The sequence below is a fragment of the Triturus cristatus genome, chromosome 2_2 (assembly GCF_964204655.1).
Source record: "Triturus cristatus chromosome 2_2, aTriCri1.1, whole genome shotgun sequence".
In the NCBI taxonomy this organism is placed as follows: domain Eukaryota; kingdom Metazoa; phylum Chordata; class Amphibia; order Caudata; family Salamandridae; genus Triturus; species Triturus cristatus.
The window spans coordinates 332,870,958-332,896,056 of record NC_140582.1 but is presented as its reverse complement, the minus strand read 5'-3'; the positions used below and the strand labels follow the sequence as shown (position 1 = coordinate 332,896,056).

Below are 25,099 nucleotides of genomic sequence, written 5' to 3'. Positions count from 1 at the left end.
CGCCCGGCCGAAACGGCTCAGGATGGAGAGGGCACGGGGTCCGGAGTGCGCCGGGTCACTCAGATACAGCAGGACGTCGTCCGCGTAGAGTGTGATTTTGTCGGCCTCCAGGCCAGGCCACTCCCAGCCCCGAAGGACGGGATCAGATCTAATCAGGGCGGCTAGGGGTTCCATCACAAGGGCAAAGAGAAGGGGCGACAGTGGGCAACCCTGCCGCGTCCCCCGGCCGATCCGAAATGGCCTCGAAAGCACTCCATTGACCAAGACCCTGGCCCGGGGATGGGCATATAGGACTCGCACCATCACCACGAACCGGGGGTCAAAACCCATGCAGGTCAGGACCTCAAATAGGTAGGCCCATCCCACTGAGTCAAATGCCTGCACAAAATCAGCGAGGAGGAGAGCGAGGTACGGGGACAGCCGATGGCGGTGGGCCAGGGCCACATGGAGACGGCGGAGACAGTGGCGGGTGCCCCGAGCGGGCATGAAGCCACATTGGTCCGGGTGAACCAAGGTCGACAGCAAGGGCCTAAGCCGTTGAGCCAGGATCGCCGCATAGAGCTTCACGTCCGTGTTAATAAGCGAAATGGGACGGTAGGCCACCCTGTCGGTGGACGGTGGCGTGGATTTAGGCAAGACCACGATCGTGGCCATATCCGCCTCCGGGGGAAAGGAACCCTTCTCAATCGCCTCCGCGTAGTGAGCGCACAACCGCGGGACAAGGGTGTCGCTGTATGCGGCGTAGAATTCCTGGGGGAACCCGTCGGGTCCCGGCGTCTTCCCCGCGGACGTACGCCCAATGGCATCTCCAATCTCCTCAGGGGAGAGGGGGACCTCCAGGCTTTCCCACTGGTTTCCTTATCTTAATGAAAGAGTTGAAAGGGAAATAAAGGCCTGTCATTTGTGCAACTGTTTATCTCCTTAAACAACCCAGCATCCATTTAACATGTCTGAACTTCCAAAGCATGTGTGGGAGAGAATTCAAAGACTTCCTTACTACCCTGAGCATGAAGCGTCAGAAAAGCACACCTCTTTGGTCACAAGCAAAGGGCATTGTTGAGCGTTTTAGGAGTACCCTAAAAAAGACTGTTCAGTGTGCTGCACTGGAAAAGCTTAAACACAAATCAGCTCTTTATTCTGCTCTTCGTGCATAACGCTCGACTCCCCATTCAACTGCAGGTGAAAGTCCTGGAACCCTGATGTTTGGGAGAGCCATGAAGACCAAGTTGCCACAATGGACCACTAAAAGAGTGATTGATGATGATGAACTTTGCCAAACAGATTCATGTCACAAATACAAAATGAAGACCTATGCAGACAAACACGATTTGCAAGGAACACTGTCTTTACAATTGGAGATTGAGTCCTTCTCAAACAGAAATAAAAACGCATGCCTGATGCTTCTTTTGATGTTGACCTACTGAGGGTTGTAACTAGTAAAGAACACGTGGTGACTGGGAATTCTCACCATCCGGGAAAGTCCATTACACGAGATTCTTTGCATTTCAAGCACCTGCCTTGACATCCACCAACTCAGATGTCTGAAGTGAGACTTCTTTACCTGAGAATCCTGAGTGCCCAATGACTGCACCTATGTCTCTCTCACCAGTGCGAGTCATGGATACTTCTCCTGTATCTTCGCAGCCTCGCATGACAAGATCTGGGCGATTGATTCGAGCACCAAATGACTTATTGAAGAGTTATGATAAATATACGTATTATTTGTACTTTTTATTTCACAAAGGGAGAGGTGTAGTGTCTTGTGAGTTAGGGATGACTGGATCCTTTTGGGTCCCGGCCGACTCCGTAGAACAGTGACGAAAGTGCTTGGGTGTGGTTGATAGAATTCATGATGTACAATGTTTATTTAACGGTTACATGCTGAGGAATAAAAACATGCAATACTAATCTCCATGTGTGGTTTTTTGACTTGGCCCTTTTTGGCAGGTTCATCCCTAAACTTTTTGCCTTCTCCTAGCCTTTTCTGTGACATGGAGTTGGTGGTTTTAGGCCTCTGGGCACTTTAGCACTGTGGTCCAGTGTAAAGTGCTTGTTCTCTCTGTGTTACATTTGGTAAGGTTGGCCTGCCCTCCCTTAGGAATGCATGGGGGATCCCCTGATCAGTGTGTCAGTGGTAATTCCGGGGATGAGAGGAGCAGCGTGGTGGAATTTAGTATATATGAAATTGTAATAATAAATGCTGCGCAATGGTATGCGCAGATTTATGATGATTATTTGAGAAATGCCACTTTTAGAAGTTGGCATTTCTGTGTGCTATGTGTCTGCCTGCCTGATGTGAATTGCATGTTTGGCTTGTGAGTGACAGGGGCTGAGAGGTGTGTGTGGCTCCAGGAGGGGCAGGGTGAGTCAGCGCTAGGCTGAATGGGACATCTGCCTTGGGAGTAGTGGGAGGAGTAATCCCCTGATTCTGAATAGGACTGTGCCTAGCCTGGACAATGCTGGCTCCGGCCCCTGTGGTCTGTCTGATCACCTAGCCCCCACCTGACAAAAGGGTAGAGGTGCTCCAATTCCCCTCTGAACCAATTGCATCTGGTTCCCCCATGCCCTGTACTGCAGACAAAGAGATTGTGGAATATAAATATAGGGACTGTGACCCCATGTTGGAGGTTCTGTGCTGTCCCTGACCTTGCCGTGCTGCTGCTGGGGCCCAGGAGGAATCGCCATGAGGGCTTGCCTCCCTGGGCCCTGCATTGCCCCCTTGATCGCCAGGGACTTGTTGGGCCTTCTAGCGCCTCGTGAGTGCTGTGCTTTATTTTCTTAAACTTCCCCAAGGAGAGAGGAACGCGTGTGCTTGGCAGCGCTGTGCTGCATGACGAAGAGAGGGAATCCCCGGCGTAGGGATTCCCCTGAGTTGCCGCCGAGGTGGTGCCCACCCCGCTTATGGAATATTCGAATTGCGGGTGCCCACCCCGCTTATGCTGTTTTTAATATGGCAGGTGCCCACCCCGCTTGTGCTGTATTTTATTTACGGGTGCCCACCCTTCTTTTTGGAGAATTCACTGCCGCAGCACGATTGGCCCTACCCGAAAGCCAGGCAGAGTCCGCCTGACTCTGGGCGGGCCCAAACCAGGAAGAGGCTGCCGAGGCCGCCAGTGGCAGTGCAGCCGGCCGGCAGAGCACGGCAGAGTGAAAACCTGCAGCCAGGCAGGGCTCGCATGAGCGAGGGAGAGTCCCGCAATGTCAGGAGAGCTGAGGAGAGAGGCTCCCAGGACGTCAGGACCCACGAAGGCACATTGTCGGTGCCTGGGGCCACCGAGTGACCAGCGAAGAGAAGGGACGGAGCCTCCAAGTTACTCAGGTGAGTGAGGCTTCTCCCTGGTCCAGAGTTTGTGCCGATCGAAGCACAGTGCCAGTTCTAGAGAACGGGCCACCCCAACAATGGGCATATTTGTTTTTAGAGCCCTTGGGGGTCCAGAGGGCACAGTGGTGCCGGGCCACCCTTCATGGATATTGTCACAGCTGCGCCGCCGTAGTGGGCAGCTGCAACGTGTGGCATATTTGTTTTGTAGAGTCCCAGTCTAGCTCTCAGGACACAGTCGGTGCCAGTGCCTAGTTTCCTCCTTCACAGCTGCACGGCAATTAGCGTCAGCTGCAACGTTTAGGCTAACATTTCTTTTGGGACATTTTTAGTGAGAAAGGAGTGAGATGCACTCCTCTGCCCCAGCGCAATTGTGCACTTGCGAATTCTGCTGCATTGGCAGCCGCCCTGACATTATGGACATAGTGCATTTGAGCCCTCTGAAAAGGCCAGTTCGCCAGGGGGGCTGTGGTTAGGTTGATATGTTATGTTGTTATGTTATTGAAACTTTTAAAGCGCGACAAATACCCGGAGGTGTCCTGGCGCTATCTAGAAGTCAGGCCCTAAATGTGGTTTATGTGGTGCGCAGGAAATGTGATTCATGTACTGTGTTTTATGCACCTCGATTTATGCTTCTAATATGGTTTATGTATGAGGTTATTTGCATACTGTGGTTTATGCTTGTGAAGTTATCCTCTACTGTGATTCATGCCCCTAATGCAAGTTATGCTTAGGAGGTTATGGTCTAATATGTTTAGGCTTATGAGGTTGGCGCAGAATGTATTGTACGCCTGAGGTGATACAGTGTATAATATGGTTTGTGTTACAGGATGATGCTGAGTACAGTGTTTACCAGTAATTACTGGTTGTGTTCTACGCTTATTATATGTTCTACATTTATTATGTTCACTTTGTGATGGTTCTGACAGTGGTACAAGTGGCCCTGTCATGTGTATATAATCCCCTGTAAATATTGTCTAGTGCCAGTTGGCACAATGTATATTGTGTGATTACTATCCTAATGTGTTTTATGATAATACAAAGGCTATTTTTGATATAAACTTGTGTGGAGTTCCTTTTGTGGTGTGCCTAGTATGTTGTTGCTGTGAGTGTGTTGCGCAAACACGTTACACATTGCCTCCGGGATAAGCCTGACTGCTCATGCCAAGCTACCAAGGGGGTGAGCAGGGGTTATCTTCGGCGTGTAACTCCCTTGCCCTGACTAGAGTGGTGGTTTCTGCCTGGCTTTGGCGCGAGCCATAGCCAACCAGAAATCCCATTTCTAACAGTGGTGTAATCATTTACATGCTCCAAGGCTGGAGAGGACGCTACTTCCGCCTCAGAGATAAAAGACAGGGGATCCCCCATCGGCTCCTTCCTTTTCGAATGGTGCTAAAGACACTACTACTTTAGCAACCCTATTTGTGCCTTCCAAAGCCCTTAGTTGCCTATTTTGGTCTTTAGAACTTTATAAGAATGAAGTTGGGGCATGGCTTGGCCAGTAATCATGGCGGACGCAGCTTGACTGAGCTCCGTGAGCCCGCCACCTTAATCCGACATTAACCCTACCCCAGCCGACTCTAGTGCAGCAGTTCCTCGGTGCACAAGACGGAGGAGTCACTGGTGTGCCGGTGTGAGCCAAAGAGGGATTTCCGCTGGTGGATGGCGGGCAAGTGCGAGGGCCGTGAGGAGAGTACTGCAGCTGATGCTCGGTGTCCCCTCGCTTTCCATCTGATCCTATGTGGCCGTGTCCGGGGCCTGAGCCAGGTTCCGCCCGAGGTGAGGTGAGAGGGGGTGCTGGGGGGCTAAGCGGGGGTGGTTGGCTGCTGCGGGTCCTCGCCCTACCAGGCCTGCCTGGGTGAAGGTCTTGGTTGCCGGTCGAGGTCCGGGCCGTGGGAGGGCCCCGTGGGCCCGGCTGGGTTTTTTGTTGCTGTGGTTGCGGGGCCCCTCTGGAGCCGCAGGAAGAGATCTCCCTTGGGGGGTGGGATACCTGGAGCCGGGTGCTGAGGCGCTGGTCACCCACTTGCGGCTGAGACGCACTGGGCGCTTTGTTGGTGCTGGTACGTAACAAGGTGTCCACCCTCGGCCTTGGAGACTAGCGGCTGCCTTGGTGCCCTGGATTGGGTCCGGGGTCTAGATTACGCACTTGCCACCATCTTGGTTCTCCCTGGGGCCTTAAGATAACAGACATTGGCTCTGGCGGCCCCTACATCCATCCTGCACTGCTGGTTTGGGCCCCGTGGTTGAGGCTCAGGAAGTGGGGTTCTCCTGTATGGTACTACGTAGATTTTGGTGACACGTTGCGCCTCGGCTGGATTAGTCCCGGTGCGGCTTGTGACCTAGTGGTGGACGGATTCCGTGAGGACCGGCCACGGTGTGCCCCTTGGAGAGTCTCCAGAGGTGGTGGATCGGAGCCCCCGGGACCCTGTATACCCTGCCAGATCGAGATTCACCCCAGAAGTAACCAGAACTGCTAATTGGTGGGATTCACACTGGGGAAAGACAAACCTGGTGCCACGGGTCCGAAACAGAGCACCCTGGACCAGTTCGCAACATCTGCAAGTGGGGCCCTCCACCTGGCCCCATTCCGGATAATGCAGCCTTGCTTGCAGCCATTACAGATGCAATGACACGCTGGAGGCCAAGATTGGCGCAGTGGGTACCGAGGTCTCATTTTTCCCGCAGGACCTGCGTAAGGCTGTTGACCGCATCACCGAGGCCGAGACGTGGGTGTCGTCTGTGGAAGACACAGTGCAGACGCTTCAACAGCAGGTCAATAAATTGACTAATTTTCCAAGAGCTTGCTACCCGAGCCGAGGATGCTGAAGGCTGCGCCAGACGATATAACCTCCGCTTCGTTGGTTTTCCGGAAGGTTGCAAAGGCGGCTCTATGAATAGTTTTCTCACTTTGTGGCTTAAGGATCTGCTGCAGGCGGACAAGATTTTGGCGTGCTTTGTTGTCGAGAGGGCTCACCAGGCGCATACGAGAAAGCCAACCCCTGGAAAAAATCGACGGCCTGTCATCGGCAAGTTGCTAAACTATGCGGACAGAGACTCAGTGCTGCAGTATTCCCGCTTGAATAAAGATACGCTTGTCTTGGACTCCAGGCCCATTATGATTTTTCCGGACTACACTCGCCTGGTGCTACAGCAAAGACATTCTTATACAGCAGCGAAACAGGGGTTACGCGAACACAACATCTCTTTTATGTTACTGTATCCTGCTAGGCTCCGAGTGATTTATAACTCCAAAACATTCTTTTTTGATTCGCCCGAAGTGGTCCTCGCCTGGTCCGACGAAAGGGCCCACTTGAAACTACACTCCCCGCCGCCACTGGACTATGACTCCTCTAGGGACTCGCAGAGGAATCGATCGCGCAGGACAAAGTCTAAGAGGCGGTATCGTTCTGGCTCTGACCGTAGATCCTCTAGTCCTGTACAAGCATCTTTACTGACCCATGGGCTGTCATATTCCTATTAGCACATAACTGATTGTTCATGGGTTGGGTTTACCCCGAGTGTTCTGCACTAAGTAGAGTTGGACGTTACGCATGGTGGCGGACCTGCACAGCCGCTAGCTTCCCACGGCTCATGTTCATTGGGGTGGTTAGGATCCATTGGAGGGAGGCCTTGGGGTCCGTGGTTTGGATCCTGAGGTTCCCCTCACCGCGGCAGATGCTCCTAGTTCTTGGCAGTATCGGGTGGTGGGAGGGAGGGCATCGAAGGGGGGTGTACAGAAATGTAGAGTTATGTTTTTTTGTTGTTTATACATGTGGACGCACATCCCATTCTTCACTTGTCAGACCATTACTTTTAGACCCAGGCTAGATATATGGCACTTCCGGCAACGGGTTCCCATATCGGTAAACTGGCGGTAGTGACGTGGTATGTCCGGGGGCTGCTCAACAAGGTAAGACGGGGCTATCCTTAGGGAAGCTAAACATATGGGGCCGACATTCTTCTATTGCAGGAGACTCATCTTCTGGGTAATAAGGCTCTTTGTCTAGCTAGGTTCGAATTCTGACAGGTATTCCATGCGGGTTTACTAGGGGCTCCCGTGGGACCGCAATTCTTATTCATGCTCGTCTCCCCTTCCTCCATACTAAACTCTGGACGGACCCTGGGGCTAGGTACATTCTTCTGACATGGACGCTTTATGGTGAACCGCTCACGCTGGGCAGTGTATATGCTCCCCCACCCCTCGGGACTACATTTGTGGAAGGTTTGACTCAGCTGTGGGGCGAACTCCCTGAGGGTCTGTCCCTATTGGGTGGCGACTCGAATGACGTTATGACACCACTTGATAGGAGACTGGGGTCGGGGATGGCTCCCCCCGCAGGCACCTCCAAATTATCATCGCTTGCGGGGGCATTGGGTTGGGCGGATCTATGGCGGGAATATCATCCCGCCGAGATAGACTACACATACATGTTGGTGGTACATGACTCCATGTCTCGATTGGACTACCTGTTCACACCACAGAGATATGTCCACAGGTTCTCCCAGGTCTCACATCTTCCAAGAGGGTTGCCTGTCACGGTGACACGCCTCCTAAATTTTTCAAAACCCCCGCTTAGATGCTGGATGTCTCCGTGGCATCTGCGTGACCCTGATTACCAGGAGTGCCTCCACACTGCGATCCACGATTATCTCTCACTGAACGTTGACTCCACCCTCTCTAGAGTAACCCTGTGGGAGGCCCTGAAACCTACCATTAGAGGGGTGGACATTAGCTATAGGACTAACGACAAGCGCTAGCGCTCCACTCAGTGGCCCAGTGCGTTTCCTTGGAAGCAAAATACTCACTGGAGCCCACTCCGACCCTTCGGAGGAACCTGTCCCTTGCGCAACAGCAGCTGTACCATCATCTTACCGAGGAGGCAAAAGAAATCTGGTTGGCGTCCCAGTATCGGATATACCAGTGGGGGGACAAATCCAGTAAAATGCTACACAGATTATGTCAAGCCAGGCAGGGCCCGGCCATGGTCCCTGCCATCAGGGGTAGTGACGGTGTCTTGCATACAGTCCCTGTGGATGCGGTGGAGGAATTTGCGAGTCATTTTTCCTCGCTGTTTACCCGGAGGGAACAGGTCTCCGGAGAAATCATCGCAGAGTTCCTGCTGGATATTCCCCCTCAGCGGCTATCAGATCAGATGAGAGATCAATTAGACGCTGCAGTCAACGTGATGTGTCCAGGTCGTGCTCCGGGTCCTAATGGGTTCCCCATGGAGTTCCTCCGTTCCCATATGGCCATGCTGGGCCCGCACTTATTGGGAACGATCCACGAGGCCCTTGAGCAGCGGCTGCTGCCTCAGGACTGGCGTCAAGCTGAAATTGTCCTCTTTTTAAAGCCCGACTGTCCACTGGAGGATCCGTCCTCATACCGCCCTATGTCCCTAATCAACTTTGAATCCAAATTACTGGGGAAAGTCCTGGCAGACCGCCTGCGGTCATGCATTCATGATCAGGTCCATATGGACCAATCTGGCTTCATTCCGCATCTGGCCTCCCGACATAACATCTGCCGGGTCCACAATGCTATGGCTTTGGCCCCGCAGCTGGGACGCCCTGCAACCTTTCTCTTGGCAGATATAGACAAGGCCTTCAACTCCCTTAGCTGGGAGTACTTCTTCCAACTTCTAGAAGCGATGAATTTCGGTCCACGTTTTCTAGCTTACATGCGCCTACTCTATACGGAACCTATCTCCTCTGTGCGTATAGCTGGCCACCGTTCTCCCTTCTACCCCGTTGTTCGAGGCACACGTCAGGGCTGCCCACTTTCCCCTCTCCTCTTTGCCCTGGCGGTGGAGCCCATGGCGGCCTGGGTCCGCGGGGATCCGGTGCTCAAAGGCTTTGACTAACCACACTCACAGCCGGACCGTATTGCGCTTTACGCAGATGATGTCCTGTTTTTTATGACTGACCCTTGGATTTCGGGTCTATGTATTCTGCAGATCCTGCGGGTCTTCGTCCAGAACTCTGGGCTCCACACTAACCCTGCTAAATCAGTGCTGTCCCAGTATGTGGCATTCAGGGCAGAAGCAATTGGGCAGCCCAGTTAAAACACGCCACGGAAGGGTTTCAATATTTGGGAGTATTTGCGTCCCCTGTCCGCAGATTTCGTGGTCATGCAATATAAATCCGCTCCTCGCCAACCTCAGAGACGAGACAGCTACCTGGTCTTGTCTACCTCTCTCGTTATACGGGCGATCTGCCATTTTTAAAATAGTCTCTCTCCCCAGGGTTCTTTACCGTCTGCAGAATTTTTCTTACCCTATACCATGGGCATGGTTCGCACAAATTAATGCCATTCACAATACATTTTTATGGGGTGGAGGTGTGATTTGAGTGGCATGTGAGACCAGTACGCAATCCACTTATTGTGGAGGCATCGCTGCTGCGTACGCATACTCCTACTATGTGGTGGCTCATCTGTTAATCATTAATGACTGGTGGTATAATTCACCTACGGACCTGGCGTTCGCATTAGAACATATGGCCATGGGGAGGACTCCCCTCCTGCAGTTACTCTACACAGCGCAGAGTCTTGACTTTTTACCACACGTCAGTCGAACAACGATTAGGTTGTGGCGGTATACGGTTCGACGAATGGGATGGCACAAGCGGCTGACGCATGCGATGCCCTTATGGTACGGTAACTATTTACGTCAGGTGGCCGCACTGAAAGGGTTCGGTCAGTGGGACCTGATTGGGATTTCCACTTTAGGGGACATTATGCGGGGTACCGTCCTCAAATCATTTTAGCGACTGCAGGATAAGTTCCATCTCCATAAAACCCATTTCTATAGGTACCTCCAACTACGTCATGCCTTGACTCCCCCGCTTGTAGACATCACCGACCTCCCTAAATTCCATCTGCTAGAAGGCTACCTTCATATGGGTGATCTAGGTGCACACAAAATAAGACAGATATACCAGACGCTGACGACGCACTCCAACACGACCCTACATAAAACGAGGAGGGCGTGGCAGGATGACATTCCAGACATGACAGATGATGACTGGGCAGAGGCGATAGCTAGTCCTCGCGGTGCAGCGGTCGCTTCCAGATACCGTCTTATTCAATTTAAGTATGTGCATTGCGTGTATTACACTCGTCTTCATCTTTGGAGGATGGGAGTGGTGGCATCCCCCCAGTGCTTACGATGTGGCAGGGAGGAGGGGACATTTCTCCATACGGTGTGGAGCTGTGTGGCTCTACAGCCCTTCTGGCGTAGAGTATCGACCTGCCTTAAAGAAGTGCTGTCCTGGGACCTCCCGCACGATCCCCAACTATTTTTACTTCATAGTACTGAAGACACAGGTGGGAACCGATATAAGCAGCACCTTCTCTTTCTCACCCTCACAATCGCCTAACGGGCATCCTTGAACTCCCCCCTCGCTGCGAGCAGTAGCTATAGTAGAGATCCTGATGAAAGCCACGACTCTGTCTAGGTCTTAGGCTGAAACATGTTAATCACTACACAGTACGACTGCATCTAATGTCTGCAGCCGCACTAAACGCCATTTGTTTTTAACCCTAGCACAGGGTAGCAAGAATAAATTGCATCAGGCTAACCTTGTAGCTAGTTTTAGTAACCCATTTATCAGCACTGCACGTCTCCCATAACCCCAACTGCTCACATTGGGCTTTAGGAATACCCCTCATACTTGAAAATATCCCTGAGCTCCCCCCTCGCAGCGAAGGGGTCGTAGCCCGCATCATGAAGCCAAGGAGGATTCCCCATGATGAAGCATGACACCTCTGGTGTGTGAGGGAAACCGTCCTTAAAAATGAAACCACCCACTAGACTGTCTGTTTCCACCATTTTGACGTTCACTTCGTTACGTCGGACCCAAGGGCTCTGTGTGTTTTGAGTCTTTAATTGGGTAGTGTGCCCTTGTTGGTCCATTATAACTCCTCATGCCCCCCTTGTGTGTATACGGAAACTAGAAGTAGCCTATTGGTTTCAGCTATATCCACAGTGGCAACCCTGGCTTGGGTGAGAACACTGAGGTATCTGCCTTAGCAAACTCTTTTCGTTCTCATGAATTAATGGTAGTATACCTCCCTATTATCGTTTAGTCAAAATACTTGTGAGCACTTTCTGATCAACATTAACGGTATACTGGGATTCTTTCTAGTTCTTCAACCACAGCGCAAACAATGTTTTAATGTGTAATAAAAAACATTTTAACCTTTATTACTGAACAACAGTGTAGTCCTTTATTAATGCAATTACCAACAGCCAGTCTCTGGTTTTAGCACAGTAGAGAGCCATGGAAGTTCTACTCTTGAGTTCTTTCAGTACGTTGCACGTGTGGCCATTTATGAAATTTGTGATTGTGTGTTGTGTATGTATATGTATTCCTTTCCCAGCACAGACTGCTTATTCTGTTCTAAAATGGTGAAGTCTGTGCCGTGACACTGGGAGGGCAGTTGACGGGGAGCTACCGACGTGGGCAGTCATGTAACTGGTGGTGCCTTTATTCCTGGGATAAAGCTGTTTGCACTCCTCCAGCTTCCCGTGTATGGGACTGGCACCACCGTTTGGATCCTCACGTGTGCAGAGCAGGATTTTTTTAAATGCTTTTTTAGGTCTCGCCTGACCCAGCGCTTGCGCTGGTCTGGCGAGACTTTAAGTAAGGGCTTAAAAAAATGCTGCCGCCGGCCACGGCTTGCAGTGCATGTGCGCGGGTGCGCGCTTGAGCAAAGGCGCCATATGGCATTCCTCATGCTCATTAAGTGCACCGTTCGCCGCACGCTTGATCTTCTAGTTTTCTTTTCTTTGCACCACTGGCAACTTCTTCCTGCCTGCAGTCAGTTCTGATGCTTGTTTGTACTCTGAAACTCGGTAATCCTGTTTAAGTGTTTCTGCCCCCTAAACAATGATTTAACTCTTGTAGATCGTTTGGAAATAAAAACTTGTTTTAGTGATAAAGGCAAAAAGCTGATGCTGCTTCAAAGCCTGGTGTTGTTTTCCTTTGGTGTTCCTAACAGTCTGGTGTAAAATTAAGCCACTAATTTTGCACCCAACTCATCTAAAGAGTGAATTAGAATGAATACCCCAATTACGGGTGAAACTGAATAAGCAGTCTAATGCACTCAAAAAATCTAAAAAGCGGCAACCGTTTGTTCTCTGCTCTGTGCATTAGCGATGAACCTCTGGGGAAAATAAATTAATTGATCAAAAATAAGAATTTAATATGCGAACATTAAAAATCTGTGAAATCGCTGCATTTTAAAGCAAGTAGAGTAAAGTCCTTGCTAATCAAAATAACATTTTAAACAATATGTTAAAGCATGCAAAACAATACATTTTACTTGAAGGAGAAACTGATTTCGTTGTAGCAATTTTGCTTAAAAACACATGATGACATTTAAATAAAGCATTTCTAACTTCTTTTTAAGAGAAAGCTACACTATTCTGAGGCAAAGAGAGGTTGATCCTGCAAAGTATGTAACTCTATAGACAATGTTTGTGTACAATGTGGTGTTCATCAATTCAAGCCACGTTCTAAACACTGTGTACAGTTTGCGATGGCCATGCTGCAGTTTCTAAACATTTACCACTTTTTGGTTAATTGTACCACATACCACCCCCAAGTTATGCTTATGGCTCAATAGTAGCTGTGTACGTTTAGGTGACCTTGCAAACAATAAATGAGCTTGCTGTTCTTTTTCGGGGGGCACAACCAAAGTCTTATCAATCATAAAGTCTTTATCAATGAGCACCCTTCAATATCATTTTCCATTAACTAGTTTGACAAAGTTCACTCAAAATACAGGCACTGATCTTCTCCGGAAACAAAGTGAATTGAGCATTCTCATGTTTCTATCCATGTATTAGGTAGAATGAAATCACTTCCTGCTACCGTTACGTTTTACTGATGTAACAGGGGCGGACACAAGACCTTGTAATATTAATTTCCTGCTCTACTCCACGCTCCCTGCTTGTCCCTCGTGTGTATATTACAGTGGTCCGAAAAAAACTGCATTTAAAATACCTAAAAACACGAAAAGATTGCATGAGAACCGGTGCCACGGGGCGCCTTTCCTCTCATTAATTGGATATACCTGCTCTCCCTACAACTCTCTCTCTTTTTCACGCACACAAGCTCTCTCTCTCACACACACATGCATGCACTCTCTCTCTCTCTCTCTCTCTCTCTCTCTCTCTCTCTCTCTCTCTCTCTCTCTCTCTCTCTCTCTCTCTCACACACACACACAGGCACATATGCACGCTCTCTCGCACACACAAACACACGCATACTCCATCCTCTGTAATCTTTCCCGCACCAATACTCTCCGTGTTGCTTCTGAGCCCTCCTTTCGTTATTTCCCTCCACCGGCCTTAAAAAAAATTAAAAAAAATGCTTTGGCACTGCTTTGTTTTTCTTTATTTACCAGTACAACTTGGCTCAGTAAATAAAAAAACTTCACACGCACGCAGTAGGTGCGTTCATGTGTTGTGCTTTTACCTACAAAATAACACAGCTGCTGCGACTGCATAATAGCATCTTTTTTTTTTTATGGGGGATTCCTCTTTATCCATGCTGCACAACATCGCTAAACAAGCATTGGCATAGCCAATAGGTCTCGCCTTTGGGACATTAAGTGTTTAGTTATCCAGCACAATATCCTTGGTGCAACAACATCAACTGTTGCATGGCTAAACACTTATAAGGTACAAGGTTTAGCCATGCAACAGCTGATGTTGTTGCACCAAGGATATTGTGCTGCAAAACTAAATACTTATAAGGTCCCAAAAGCGAGACCTATTGGCTATGCTAATGCTTGTTATATTATTGAACATTGGATTTATTTCCGTGGCTGCTGGCTTTTCTACATTGTTTCGGATCCGTTCTCAGGTGTTCGCGACGTATTCATACTGTCTGCATTGGGATTTTCACCATGTTTTTACTTGGGTTAGGACTGGGTATCTTCAGGCATCATGGCACAGAGGAAAACAATTCATTTTCACTAAACATTAAGGAATCTTCACCTTTTATTTTGAATATCGATAATGTTTTGATTAAAAAGAAACCTGTTTGTGACATGACAATTGGAGGAGTGGAGATTCAGATTTATGCTGATTCGGGGTCTCCCTACTCCATTGTCAATGAGAATGTATGGACATCCAAGTGTGCTGAGAGGTTGGGAGCCAACTTGGAGATGCCAGATATTCATCCAGAGGGGTATTTTGGTGAGAGAATAGAAATAATTGGTTTCCATACGCTGGTTTTTAGATTAAAAAAAGTGAAACTACATGTATTTAAACAAGGCCTTCAGTTTTGGGTTGGTTCGAGCAAGGGAAACTTGACATCATATTGAACTCAAACGGTCCAGATCCTGTTATGGTGGGTGATGATTTCAATGGTTGTGGGGAGCAAATGTTACAAAAGCTTCCTGAGGATTTTAGAGATGTTATTGGAGAACTAGTTAATTTCAAACATAAGATCATTTTAAAGGAAAATGCTTGCCCTACAGTTTATAAAGCAAGGAACATTCCCATAGTGGTGAGGATGAGGAGGAAAGGGAACGTAAAAAATTAGTAGAGGAAAACATTAGTGATAAAGTTGAATCTTCAGACTGGGTGTCTCCCATTGTGATCGCAATGCGAACTAACGGCAGATTATACATCTCTTTGCACCACCTTAACAATAATATCGTTACAGTTTCCCCTACCACGTATTACTGAAATGTTAGCAATGGTGGGCAAAGCCAAACTCTTTTCATGCATTGATCTGTTGGCTGCCTACCACCAGATCGTACTGCATGACAGTTGCGAAAACTATACTGCTTTCATCACACCATTTGGCTGTTCTCAATTTAAGAGAATGCCGTTTGGACTCGCTTAAGCTGCTGCTGTATTTCAGGGCATTATGCATGATCTGTTTGGAGATTGTAAGAATGTTCTTTGTTTCCAGGATGATATCTTGATGTTTGGGAAAAACAAAGTAGAGCATGATAAATAACACCTTAGAGAAGGTTTTGAAAACGTTACAAAGGGTTAGCTGTGAAACACTCAAAATGCAAGTTTGCTGTCTCTTCAGTTACATATTTAGCACATGTCCTATGTGAAGAAAGAATCAAACTCAAAACTGATTTAGTTTAGGCAATTCGTTCAGCTCCTTCTCCAGTTTCTAAAGATGATGTGAGGTTGTTTCTCGGTTTAACTCGGTTTTACTCTAAGTATATACCGATTTTTTCATGCAGGAATTTCTATATAAGGCAATTACTATAAAACAAGAATAGGTTTTTGTGGGATGCTGATTGTGAAAAAGAGTTTCAGGATGTGAAAATAGCGATAGCTGCTGCATTGAGTGGATTTGCCCTTCAGCAGGCCTGTGTTGTCACAATGGATGCCAGTTCTAAAGGTTTGGGTGGCGTACTAACACAGAAACTTGAGAAAGTCGGTGAGTCCATTATAGCATAGGCTTCCAGGGCATTGTCGCCTACTGAAGAGCAGTATTCTACCATTGAGAGGGAGACTTTGGCTTGCATTTGGGCGTTAGAGCGCTTCAGACCTTTTATATGGGGTAAACAGTGTGAAATCAGGAGTGATCATAAGACATTAGTACGTTTACTTACCACAGAAGGGATGATCAAAGCTTCAGCAGTGATTTCTTGTATGTCTATGAGTCTACAAGACATTATTTATAAAGTAGTGTATGTTCCAGGAAGAGATGATGTTACGGATGATTTTTTATTCAGAATACCTTTACCTATAAAAGAGAATATTCAGGATGAGTGGGATGACTTTCACATTACTTTGGTTCATGATGAAGGTGCTATGCCTATTAAAAAAGAAGTTTGGGATGAAGAATATTTGAAAGATAACATTTTGCAAGAGGTACAAAATGATATTGTTAGAGGTCAGCCTACCAAAAAGTGAATTCGTCCTGTATTAAGGTGTTTTGGGGAAGTAAGGAATGAATTGTCGTATGTCAATGGTACCATTTGGAGAGGTGATAGAGCGGTCCCTCCTGTAGGGCTGAGACACACCATAGTGATGCATGGTCATGTGGGGCACAGTGGAATTGTAAAAACCAAACAGTCTGTGAAGAAGGGTGTTTGGTGGCCAGGGATAGACATTTCTGTGGAACGAATGGTTAGGAGTTGTGTTAGTTGTGCCAATGCGGACAAGTCTCTGAAAACATTGAGGCCCAATATGGGAGAGCATACTATTCTTAATAACCCATGAGAAACCATTTCAATGGATATTATGAGGCCAGTTGGTCCCAAGTGTAAGCATATTGTGGCGGCTATTGATGTACTTTCAAAATGGCCAATCATAAAATTTGTGGAGAGGCTAGACACGGATACTGTGCTATCCTTCCTGGATTAAGTTTTCACAGAGGAAAGTTTGCCTGTGCGCATCATCACCAATAATGGAGTGCAATTCTTGTCAAATAAGGCGAAGAATTATTTACAGAGAGTAGGCAAATACACATTGCACAACTTATTTGTATAATCCAAGTGGAAATGGTATTATGTAAAGGTTCAATAGAGTGCTCAAAGGCGCTATACAAATTGCAGGTGTACTAATGACGTGATGGATTGTTCCCCATTTGAGATCATGAGAGGCAGACTACCTAGCACCAAAAGCAATCTCTTGGTTAGTAGAGTCCACAGGAAAATCAATCCATTTTAAAAAAGTAAGAGAGAATAAAGAGAACTCATTTAATCAACAAGTGTAGATTTGACCTTAAAAAAGGGACAAGAAAGGATCCTGTAGTTCACAGTGGAATGCTGGTAAAGGTGAATAAACCGTGGATAGTGAGTAATGGGGAGAGTCAGTACATGGGACCTATTGCTGTAAAGGACGTCTTTAAGAATTCGGTGATACTCGTGAATGGCAAAGTGTGGAATCTTAACAGAATTGAAGTTGTTAAAGGGGAAAAAGAATTGTATGAGAAGGAATGTACTAAACTCTGTCATAGTTCTGATGATGGTGGAAGTGTTTCGGATGATCTGATGGCACTTGGACACACCGAAAATGTAACGACACAAGTATCTGAAAGCAATGCAGAAATTACTTTGCCACGTAGTGTGCTGATCAAGGTTCACTCAGTCCTTGCGACAAGGTTATGCCCAGTGTTTTCGAGAACAAACGTACTCGCAAGAGACCAGGGTGGATGTCAGATTGTATTGCTCGTATTAGGAATAAGTTGTATATCTAATTCATAGTCTTGTTTTTTTTACCTTCATATGTTCTGGTTTTTTTCTTTTGTGTTTTGTTAAAGGGGGAAGCTGTGTTTTGTATGTACATGTAGCCCGTTCCCGGCACAGACTGCTTATTCTGTTCTAGAATGGTTAAGTCTGTGTTGTGGCCCTGGGAGGACAGTTGACGGGGAGCTATCGACATGGGCAGCACTCATGTAACCGGTGGTGCCTTTCTTCCTGGAATAAAGCTGTTTACATTCTTCCGGCTTCCCATGTCTTCTTAACATTGTGTTATACGATCTTTTTTTTCTACAAAATATTTGTGTGGACCAATGATTTAAAAAAACTATAGTTTATCTAAGTAAGCAATATATTCAATAGCAATACAGAAAAAATAACATTGCTGAATATAGGGAAGTCCTCTGATTTGTGAGTAGAGTAGGTATAAACACAAATATGGATATGAAAGTCTGGGAAATTCAAAATCGAGCCCAGCTCCGGCGCTCCTCATATGGCCCCCCATTTCCCTTGTAGTGCAGTTCTGAATAAAGTCTGGGACAAAAAGAATAGCATACCAATTGAATCATACTATTTTTTTTTCTGTGGGTTGAATTAGGTTAGCCTTGAGAACTAATACCATGAAGCACGTGTTGACAGGGATATCGTAAGGATTTTGGGGCCCCTGTTCCGAACAGTTTGTAATTTATGATCCAGTTTCAGCTGTTTCATGCCGTGTTTGGCCAGATCACTGACATGCACAGGCACAATCGTCCAAATAAATTCTAAATGTGTTTACATCTAATATTCAGAGATGGTTAGGTGTGCTTTCAATACTGTAACACAGCAACAGATCACTACCATTACTATAAATAATCTCTGTGACAACCTTCTATTTCTCATATGTGAGGTCCTGTTTTGATCTAAAATAACTTTTTTATGAATGTTGCATGAATCATATAAATGTCTGTAATAGACTCTCACACATCACCCACATTAAAACAAATTAAAGGAAAACACTATTTAAAACATTATGCTTAAGAATTATTCAAGGTCATCATGGCAAGACTCTGTCAGTGGGCCCCCTGAAAGGCTGAGGCCCTGGGCCAGAGCCCACTTTGTGCCTTAAAACGTCTATGTGTGTTGGAGGGCAAAGACTAATTGCATGGAATTAATCTATCAAACTTGAGTAATTATATATAAAGAAATTAAAACGAGATGGAATACTTTTGGAAAATATGAAATTAGTTTAAAAAAAATGAATAATGAATTAACCAGAGGTGCCCTCGAAATCATCTTTTTATCAGTAGGTACACAAATATACTTTACCCACAAATACGTTTGGTGTGTGTATTTATTTGAAAACACCTGGCAACATAGCCCTAGCCTCCACCAGTCTTCGTGCATTTGCTGCTATGGTGCCTGAGTAGTGGCACAATGATTGTGGCTTCATGCAACCTGTTGCATGAACTGTGCCAGGGTCATGTTTTGTTGCAGAAACGTTGATCGGGACATGATCGATGGCACTTTTAACTATGAAAAATACCACGTCTAGATGTTCCATGTCGCTCTGCTCGCCATTTAAGCCACAATGGAGATTTTTCGTAGAACAGAAGCACGCCAGGCTTTTTATTTTCTCAACTACAATGAAGAGGATGCTGTATTTACTCTGCTTATTCAGTTTTCATGGAGAGATACAAACTTAATATGCAAAAACTCTTTTGTTTTGGCAAAGTTTTTACAAGCAATGAGATATGAGAGGAAATAGCAATCCTTCACATAAATGCAAAAGATGTAAGTGATAGAAAACTGTTAACATGGAAGCTGTAATTATAATACATATAAGTGTATGGTACTGAGAGTGTTGTGGGACTAGAGTCTAATTTCTGGGACTGCATTGTGGACAGCACCGGCTTTTTAGAGTTTCCACCTTCTTTATAGAAAAATGCCGGCAATTTTTTATCTGTTTTTTTAGCTTCTTTAAGAGCCAGGAGTTGATAGTTAAATAGGAGTGAGAGTACACATCTGTTATTTTTTAACACAGCAATTCTGTCTCCGTGTAATTCCTTTTTGGGTTTGCTGTTATTTTGATAAGGGATGAAAGTCTGGCGTTTGCTGATTATTTTTTTTTCCCCCTTTTGCCAAGATATACGAGCTCTGTCGAAGCAACGCTGTCTAGGTAGAAATCTAGCCTCTCGTTTGAGAACCTTGTTAGCTCTATCTTTGATCTGTGATCCCTGATTTATTCATGCACTCTTGTTTGTCTGCCAGGTCAGCCAGTGGACCAGACTTTGTGAGATCAGCATCCCAAAGGCAGTGGAGCGCTTTCTCAAGGAACAAGGAGCTATTCCTCTGGAAATACTGAAGCTCGAGAAGAAACTACGAGAACCTGTCCGCGTGCACAACGATGACAAAATACGCCGCCAGAAGCTTAAGCAGCAGGCAAAGAGTGGGAACTCCGGGGCACAAAGTGTGAGGCCGAAAGTCGAAGCACAAGGTGACAACCAGGACCTCTTTGGTGCCAGCCTGGAGCTGAGTGCTGCCCTCTCAAAACTAACAAACCAGGAAGCACCCCTGGAGTCCAGCAGGGAGCCCTCCCACATAAGAAAAGCAAAATGTGCTGACCTCCCGCCACTGGAACACGTGTTTGCCGAAGGGCTGTACTTCACACTCACTGATGTTGTCCTCTTACCCTGCATTCATCATTTCTTGGTAAGATTTTTTTGTCGTGGATGTTTATCGAGCGATGCATGCTTTGTTCTGTTGAGTGATTGCTCTAGCAATGTAATATAAAAATATATTCATTTGGGAACAAAGGTTTTAAACTCAGTGAACCAGAAGCAGGCACGCAACGCCCATAGGGCACAAAGGGCTTCACCCCCCTGTCGTGTGTGTCAGCCCGGGCTGAGACAGCTTCCTGGGTACACACACAGACAGATTTTGAGCTGCTGTGGGCTGGTTGGTCTGGCGTCCGTCTTCTTGCAGCCACACCCAAGTACTTCACGGGTCTTTAAAAGACCATATACTTGTTAACGAGGCTTTGTTGTTTTTTCACCCCGTCGTAGAGCCCCTGCATCTCCACTCTGCCTATTGCTGGAAGAATTAGCCCCCTCCCCCCCGAAATGTTTATTAGCCACCCCTCCCGAAATTTGGGTCTAGTTGGCCCTAGTTGCACCTCTGACCAGAAGTGTCCTCCACAGATTTGTATCGTCACATACTGACACACGGGATGCTACAGGCTCAAACTAAGGGATTTGTTTGGGGTTTGAAAGATTGGAAGCCTCGTCCTAAATCAGTGGCGCTCCCTCTGCGCCAAATCTGCAGCTACCCTGAGACTTGGGAACCCCCAGATTTCTGATAGCAGGGCCTGAGCTGGATCTGCTTTTGGAACCCTGACCTAGCAGCCGATCCACCAAAAGAAAAAAGCATGGAGAAAGACAATGGGTCTGGCCTTTATAATGCGAGCATCAAGCTGTTGGTTTTGCCAATGTTTGTCTGCTAAGTATTGTTTAAAAAAGAAAAAAAAATCTAAATCTCGACGGAAAAGCAAGCAGGTATCTTATGGTATCTCGCAACTGAATAGTGAATTCAATGTTTTAAATCTTTATAAAAGGCATAGTTTATTTTTCAAATACTTTTCACTTCCGAAACTCTGAACCAAATTAAAAAAGAATAAGGAAGTGTCTGCATGTAAAGGGCAATGCTTTCTATGGCCTAATTTAGTTTCTGCAGGTTTCAGCCATTTAGACCTGTGTAGTAGGACAGGGAGCAGAGTTGTGGTCTCTCAGGAGAAGTGTCATGCTAAGTACACATACTGTCTCAGACATTAGTTGAGTAAATGCATCAGATGGCCCTTTCCCCAGCGCCATAAAAGCCCTTGTGTGCCAAATTATGTGCTTTCATGCAATATGTTGAATACAGGAGCTAAAACAGAAACAACCGTTAAAGCCTGCGTTTCAGCCATACCCAGCAAAACTATCCTTGTTGCTTTGCTTTTACAGACAATGCCTCGGTGAAGAGCTACAGCACAGGGGGAGGAGGCATTTTGGGGGTAAAAAGCATCAAATGCAGGAGAGCTAGAAAGCCTATGCACACACAGTGTTGAATTTTTATTTATTTATTTATTTAGCGATTTATAGAGCGCCTGGTGACCCGGAGGCATCCCCGCACTATGAGATCAGTGGAGATCTGAAGGGAAGGGGAGGGATACTATTTGGGAAAAAGGAAAGTTTTCAATCTTTTACGAAAGAGGAGGTGACAGGATTCCAGACGCAGGCTGCGAGGAAGTGAGTTCCATCCTGAGGACGCTTTGACCGCAAAGCGTCGCCCACCGGTGCGTACCTTCCTGAATCTAGTGACAGTGGCCAAGCGTTCGTTATCCGAGCGCAGGAGTCTGGGAGCTTTGTAGGGGGTGACCATGTCTTTCAGGGCAGCTGGGCCTACACCGTTGATGAGTTTGTGGGCAGTGCACAGAGCCTTGAATTCTACCCTCTGGCGCACAGGAAGCCAATGTAGGGCCTTGAGGGCGGGCCTGGCCGAAGCTCTGGGGGGGAGATTCATAATGAGCCGCGCCGCCGCATTTTCAGTGCGTTGGAGTTTCGCCAAGGTGGATTCGGGGGCACCGAGGTAGACGGCGTTGCTGTAGTCTAGCCGGGCAAGAATGAGACCCTGAACCAGTAGTTTTCTGGATAGGGGAGGAAGAAGTGGAAGGATCTTGCGGATGGATCGCATGAGTCCAAGACAGATTCCTGCTGTTTTGGCTGCCTGGGTGTTCATTGTCAGCTCAGGTTCCAGCCAGACTCCCAGTGTCTTAATTTCCTTTTTCGGGGTTGGCACCTCACCGAAAACGTCTGGCCAGACCGATGGGGGAATGGTGGTCCATTTCTTGCCCATGAGCATGATTTCAGTTTTCATTCCGTTGAGCTTCAGAGAGGACTCGCTCATCCAGCTGTGAACGTCCTGGAGGCAGTTCAATAGGTTGTCTGGGTGGTTGTCAAGGTGAGATAATGAGACGACCAGTTGCGTGTCGTCCGCATAGCTCACTATTTTTATCCCGTAAGGGGTAACGACATCCTCAAGGGGGGCCATGTAAACATTAAATAGGGTGGGACTAAGCGAAGACCCCTGGGGGACTCCGCTTAAGAGTGGTAGAGGGGCAGAGTGTGAGTTGCCGTCCCAAACCTGGAATGAGCGGCCTGATAGAAAAGAGTCTATCCAAGCGAGCGCGGCGCTCGCGATTCCTGCCCTGGCCAGACGATGGAGAAGGACACGGTGGTCCACCGTATCAAAGGCTGCACTGAGGTCCAGGAGGATCACTGCCACTGATCCTCCTGAATCCAGAATGCACCTTGCCTCCTCGATGACAGCGAGGAGTGCGGTGTCCGTGCCATGGCCGGGGCGGAATCCAGTTTGAGACTGACGCAGGAGTTTGTTAGCCTCGAGGTACTGGGAAAGTTGTACATTAACCAATTTCTCAGCCATCTTGCTGATACATGGGAGAAGCGAGATTGGTCTGTAGTTGGCCATGTCATCAGGGTCCAGTTGAGGTTTTTTGAGAAGAGCCTTGACAACAGCGCTCTTCCAGTTCGGAGGAACAGAGCCTTGCGAAAGAGAGATGTTGATAAGTTCCATGATAGTAGGAGCTATGCTAGGGGACACTGTTTTTAAGGATCTTGCAGGGTCAAGGGGAGAGCCGCTTTTCATCTTGGCCAGTGTAGAGACTACTTCGTTCAAAGATACTGCTCTAAATGTGGACAGCTGAGGGTGTAGGCTGTTACCCAAGGGGTTAGTGGCTGCCTCTTTATCCGTGTGGTTTGGATGGACTGATAGGTGGGAGGGAGGCTAGTATCCGGGCAATTTTGGAGTCGAAGTAGGTAGCCAGTTCCTTACTTCTGTCCGGAGGAGGTGGGTGCGATGAGGGTGGCGCTGGTATTTTAAGTAGTTCTTTGGCTATGAGGTAAGATTCCCTCGCCGAGTTTTTTATTCTGGCGTCATAGTAGGCGGCTTTGGCAAGCTTCAAGGTGGATTTATAGATTCTTACCGAGCTGCGGTAGGCATCCTCACTGGCATGAAGCCAGTCCTTTCTCCACAATCTCTCTACTTTTTTGCACTCTTTGCGGAGAGATCTGAGTTCAGGGGTGTACCAAGGGGCAGAGCCCGTTTTCCCGTTTTTTTCCTCACGAGTTTTTATGGGGAGGATGGAGTCGAGGGAGGTGGAAATCCACTCCCTGAACTGTTTGTCCGCAGTGGTCGGGTCATCCGGGAGCCTAGGGGTTGTTGAGTTTAGGGCTCTGGACCAGTCCTCCGCCGAGAGTCTGGCCCATGCCCTATCCCTGGTATAGGTGGCTGGTTTGTGGGGTTTCCTGAATGCCCCTGGTAAGTGGATAGTGACCAAAAAATGGTCCGTCCACGGGAGTGGGAGAGAGTCTTTAATTTGTAGGGGATGGATGTTAGTGAACACTGGGTCTAACAGATGTCCCTTATTGTGTGTGGCTCCGGAGTTGGCAAGATGGAGGCCGTATGCCGCCAGGTCATTGATCAAGTCGGATGCCCCTGTGTCTAGAGGGTCGTCGAAGTGTATGTTTAGGTCTCCTAAAATCGAGAAATTGGAAGTAAGATGGGCCAAGGATGATACAGATTCCAGGAGAGCGACCGCAAAGGGGCGAAAATGGCCGGGGGGGCGATATACCAGTAGGCCCGACAGGGTACTGGTCGGGGCTATCTGGATGGTAAAGAGGCAGCTTTCGGAGTCCAGGATTTGGGCATCGCTAGCTCTGCAAGAGAGGTGATCCCGGTAGATAATGGCTACTCCGCCTCCTCTGCCGGAGGGAAATTAAAAAAGTAGTTCCCTAAATGTAACCAGTGGGAGGATGCAAGTCAGCCGATCAAAAAGTGGCTCTGCTCCAGGGTAGGAACAAACACAGTGAAGGTGGGGCAGGCCATCGACTAGGAACCAAGCAAATCAGAGTGAGAATAAAGCCAACCAATGCTTACAAGTGGGCAGGCTGTAAACCCAATGTATATTCACAATAGGTCGCTCCGATATAATAATCCGATAGCTTGCGCAGTATTAAAGGTGAGATCTAAAAATGATCAGTGGCCCTGAAGCACAGAGAAAAAAGTCCCATTGTGCAAGGGTCATTGATTTTTGTATCTTAAAAACAACCCCCTGCATTAGGGGTTTCTTTGTGAAGTTTATTTAAAAAGTGCTGATGGGCACTTTGACATTTCAGTATTGTACTTTGACAGAAGCACTTTCAAAAATTGATCCCCCTCCCAAACCGGAGGTGCTCTCTAGATTGGATGAGCACTCCTTTGCCGAGTGGGCAGAGACACGGGCTTCCGCCGCACCAGTGGGCTCAAACGCTTGCCCCCATCTAACTTAAAATGACCAGCTGCATCTTGAAACAACATATTAAAAATGCATACGTTTATATGTCCAGTTGAACCTTTATGGTTACATCCATTGGCAAAGTTTATGCATGTTTGCAAGTGTTATCCAACATGAATGTTGTACAGCACAAATGTGTTATTTGCCTACCCTCTTACCCACATCTCTCCTACAGTCTTACTAACCTCCACCATATGGCAGATTTTATTCCATTTTGTATAAC

General features: G+C 47.4%; 1 protein-coding gene across 3 annotated transcripts in view; it reads left to right on the top strand.

Moving 5' to 3' along the window:
• The window catches only part of GSTCD (glutathione S-transferase C-terminal domain containing), an 841,775-nt gene that overhangs the window by 84,779 nt on the left and 731,897 nt on the right, over positions 1-25,099 (top strand). For all 3 annotated transcript variants that reach the window (XM_085641409.1, XM_085641407.1, XM_085641408.1), the window contains exon 3: positions 19,758-20,198. In XM_085641409.1, coding sequence (XP_085497535.1) covers positions 19,758-20,198 — 441 coding nt within the window. The remainder of the gene's footprint in view (positions 1-19,757; positions 20,199-25,099) is intronic.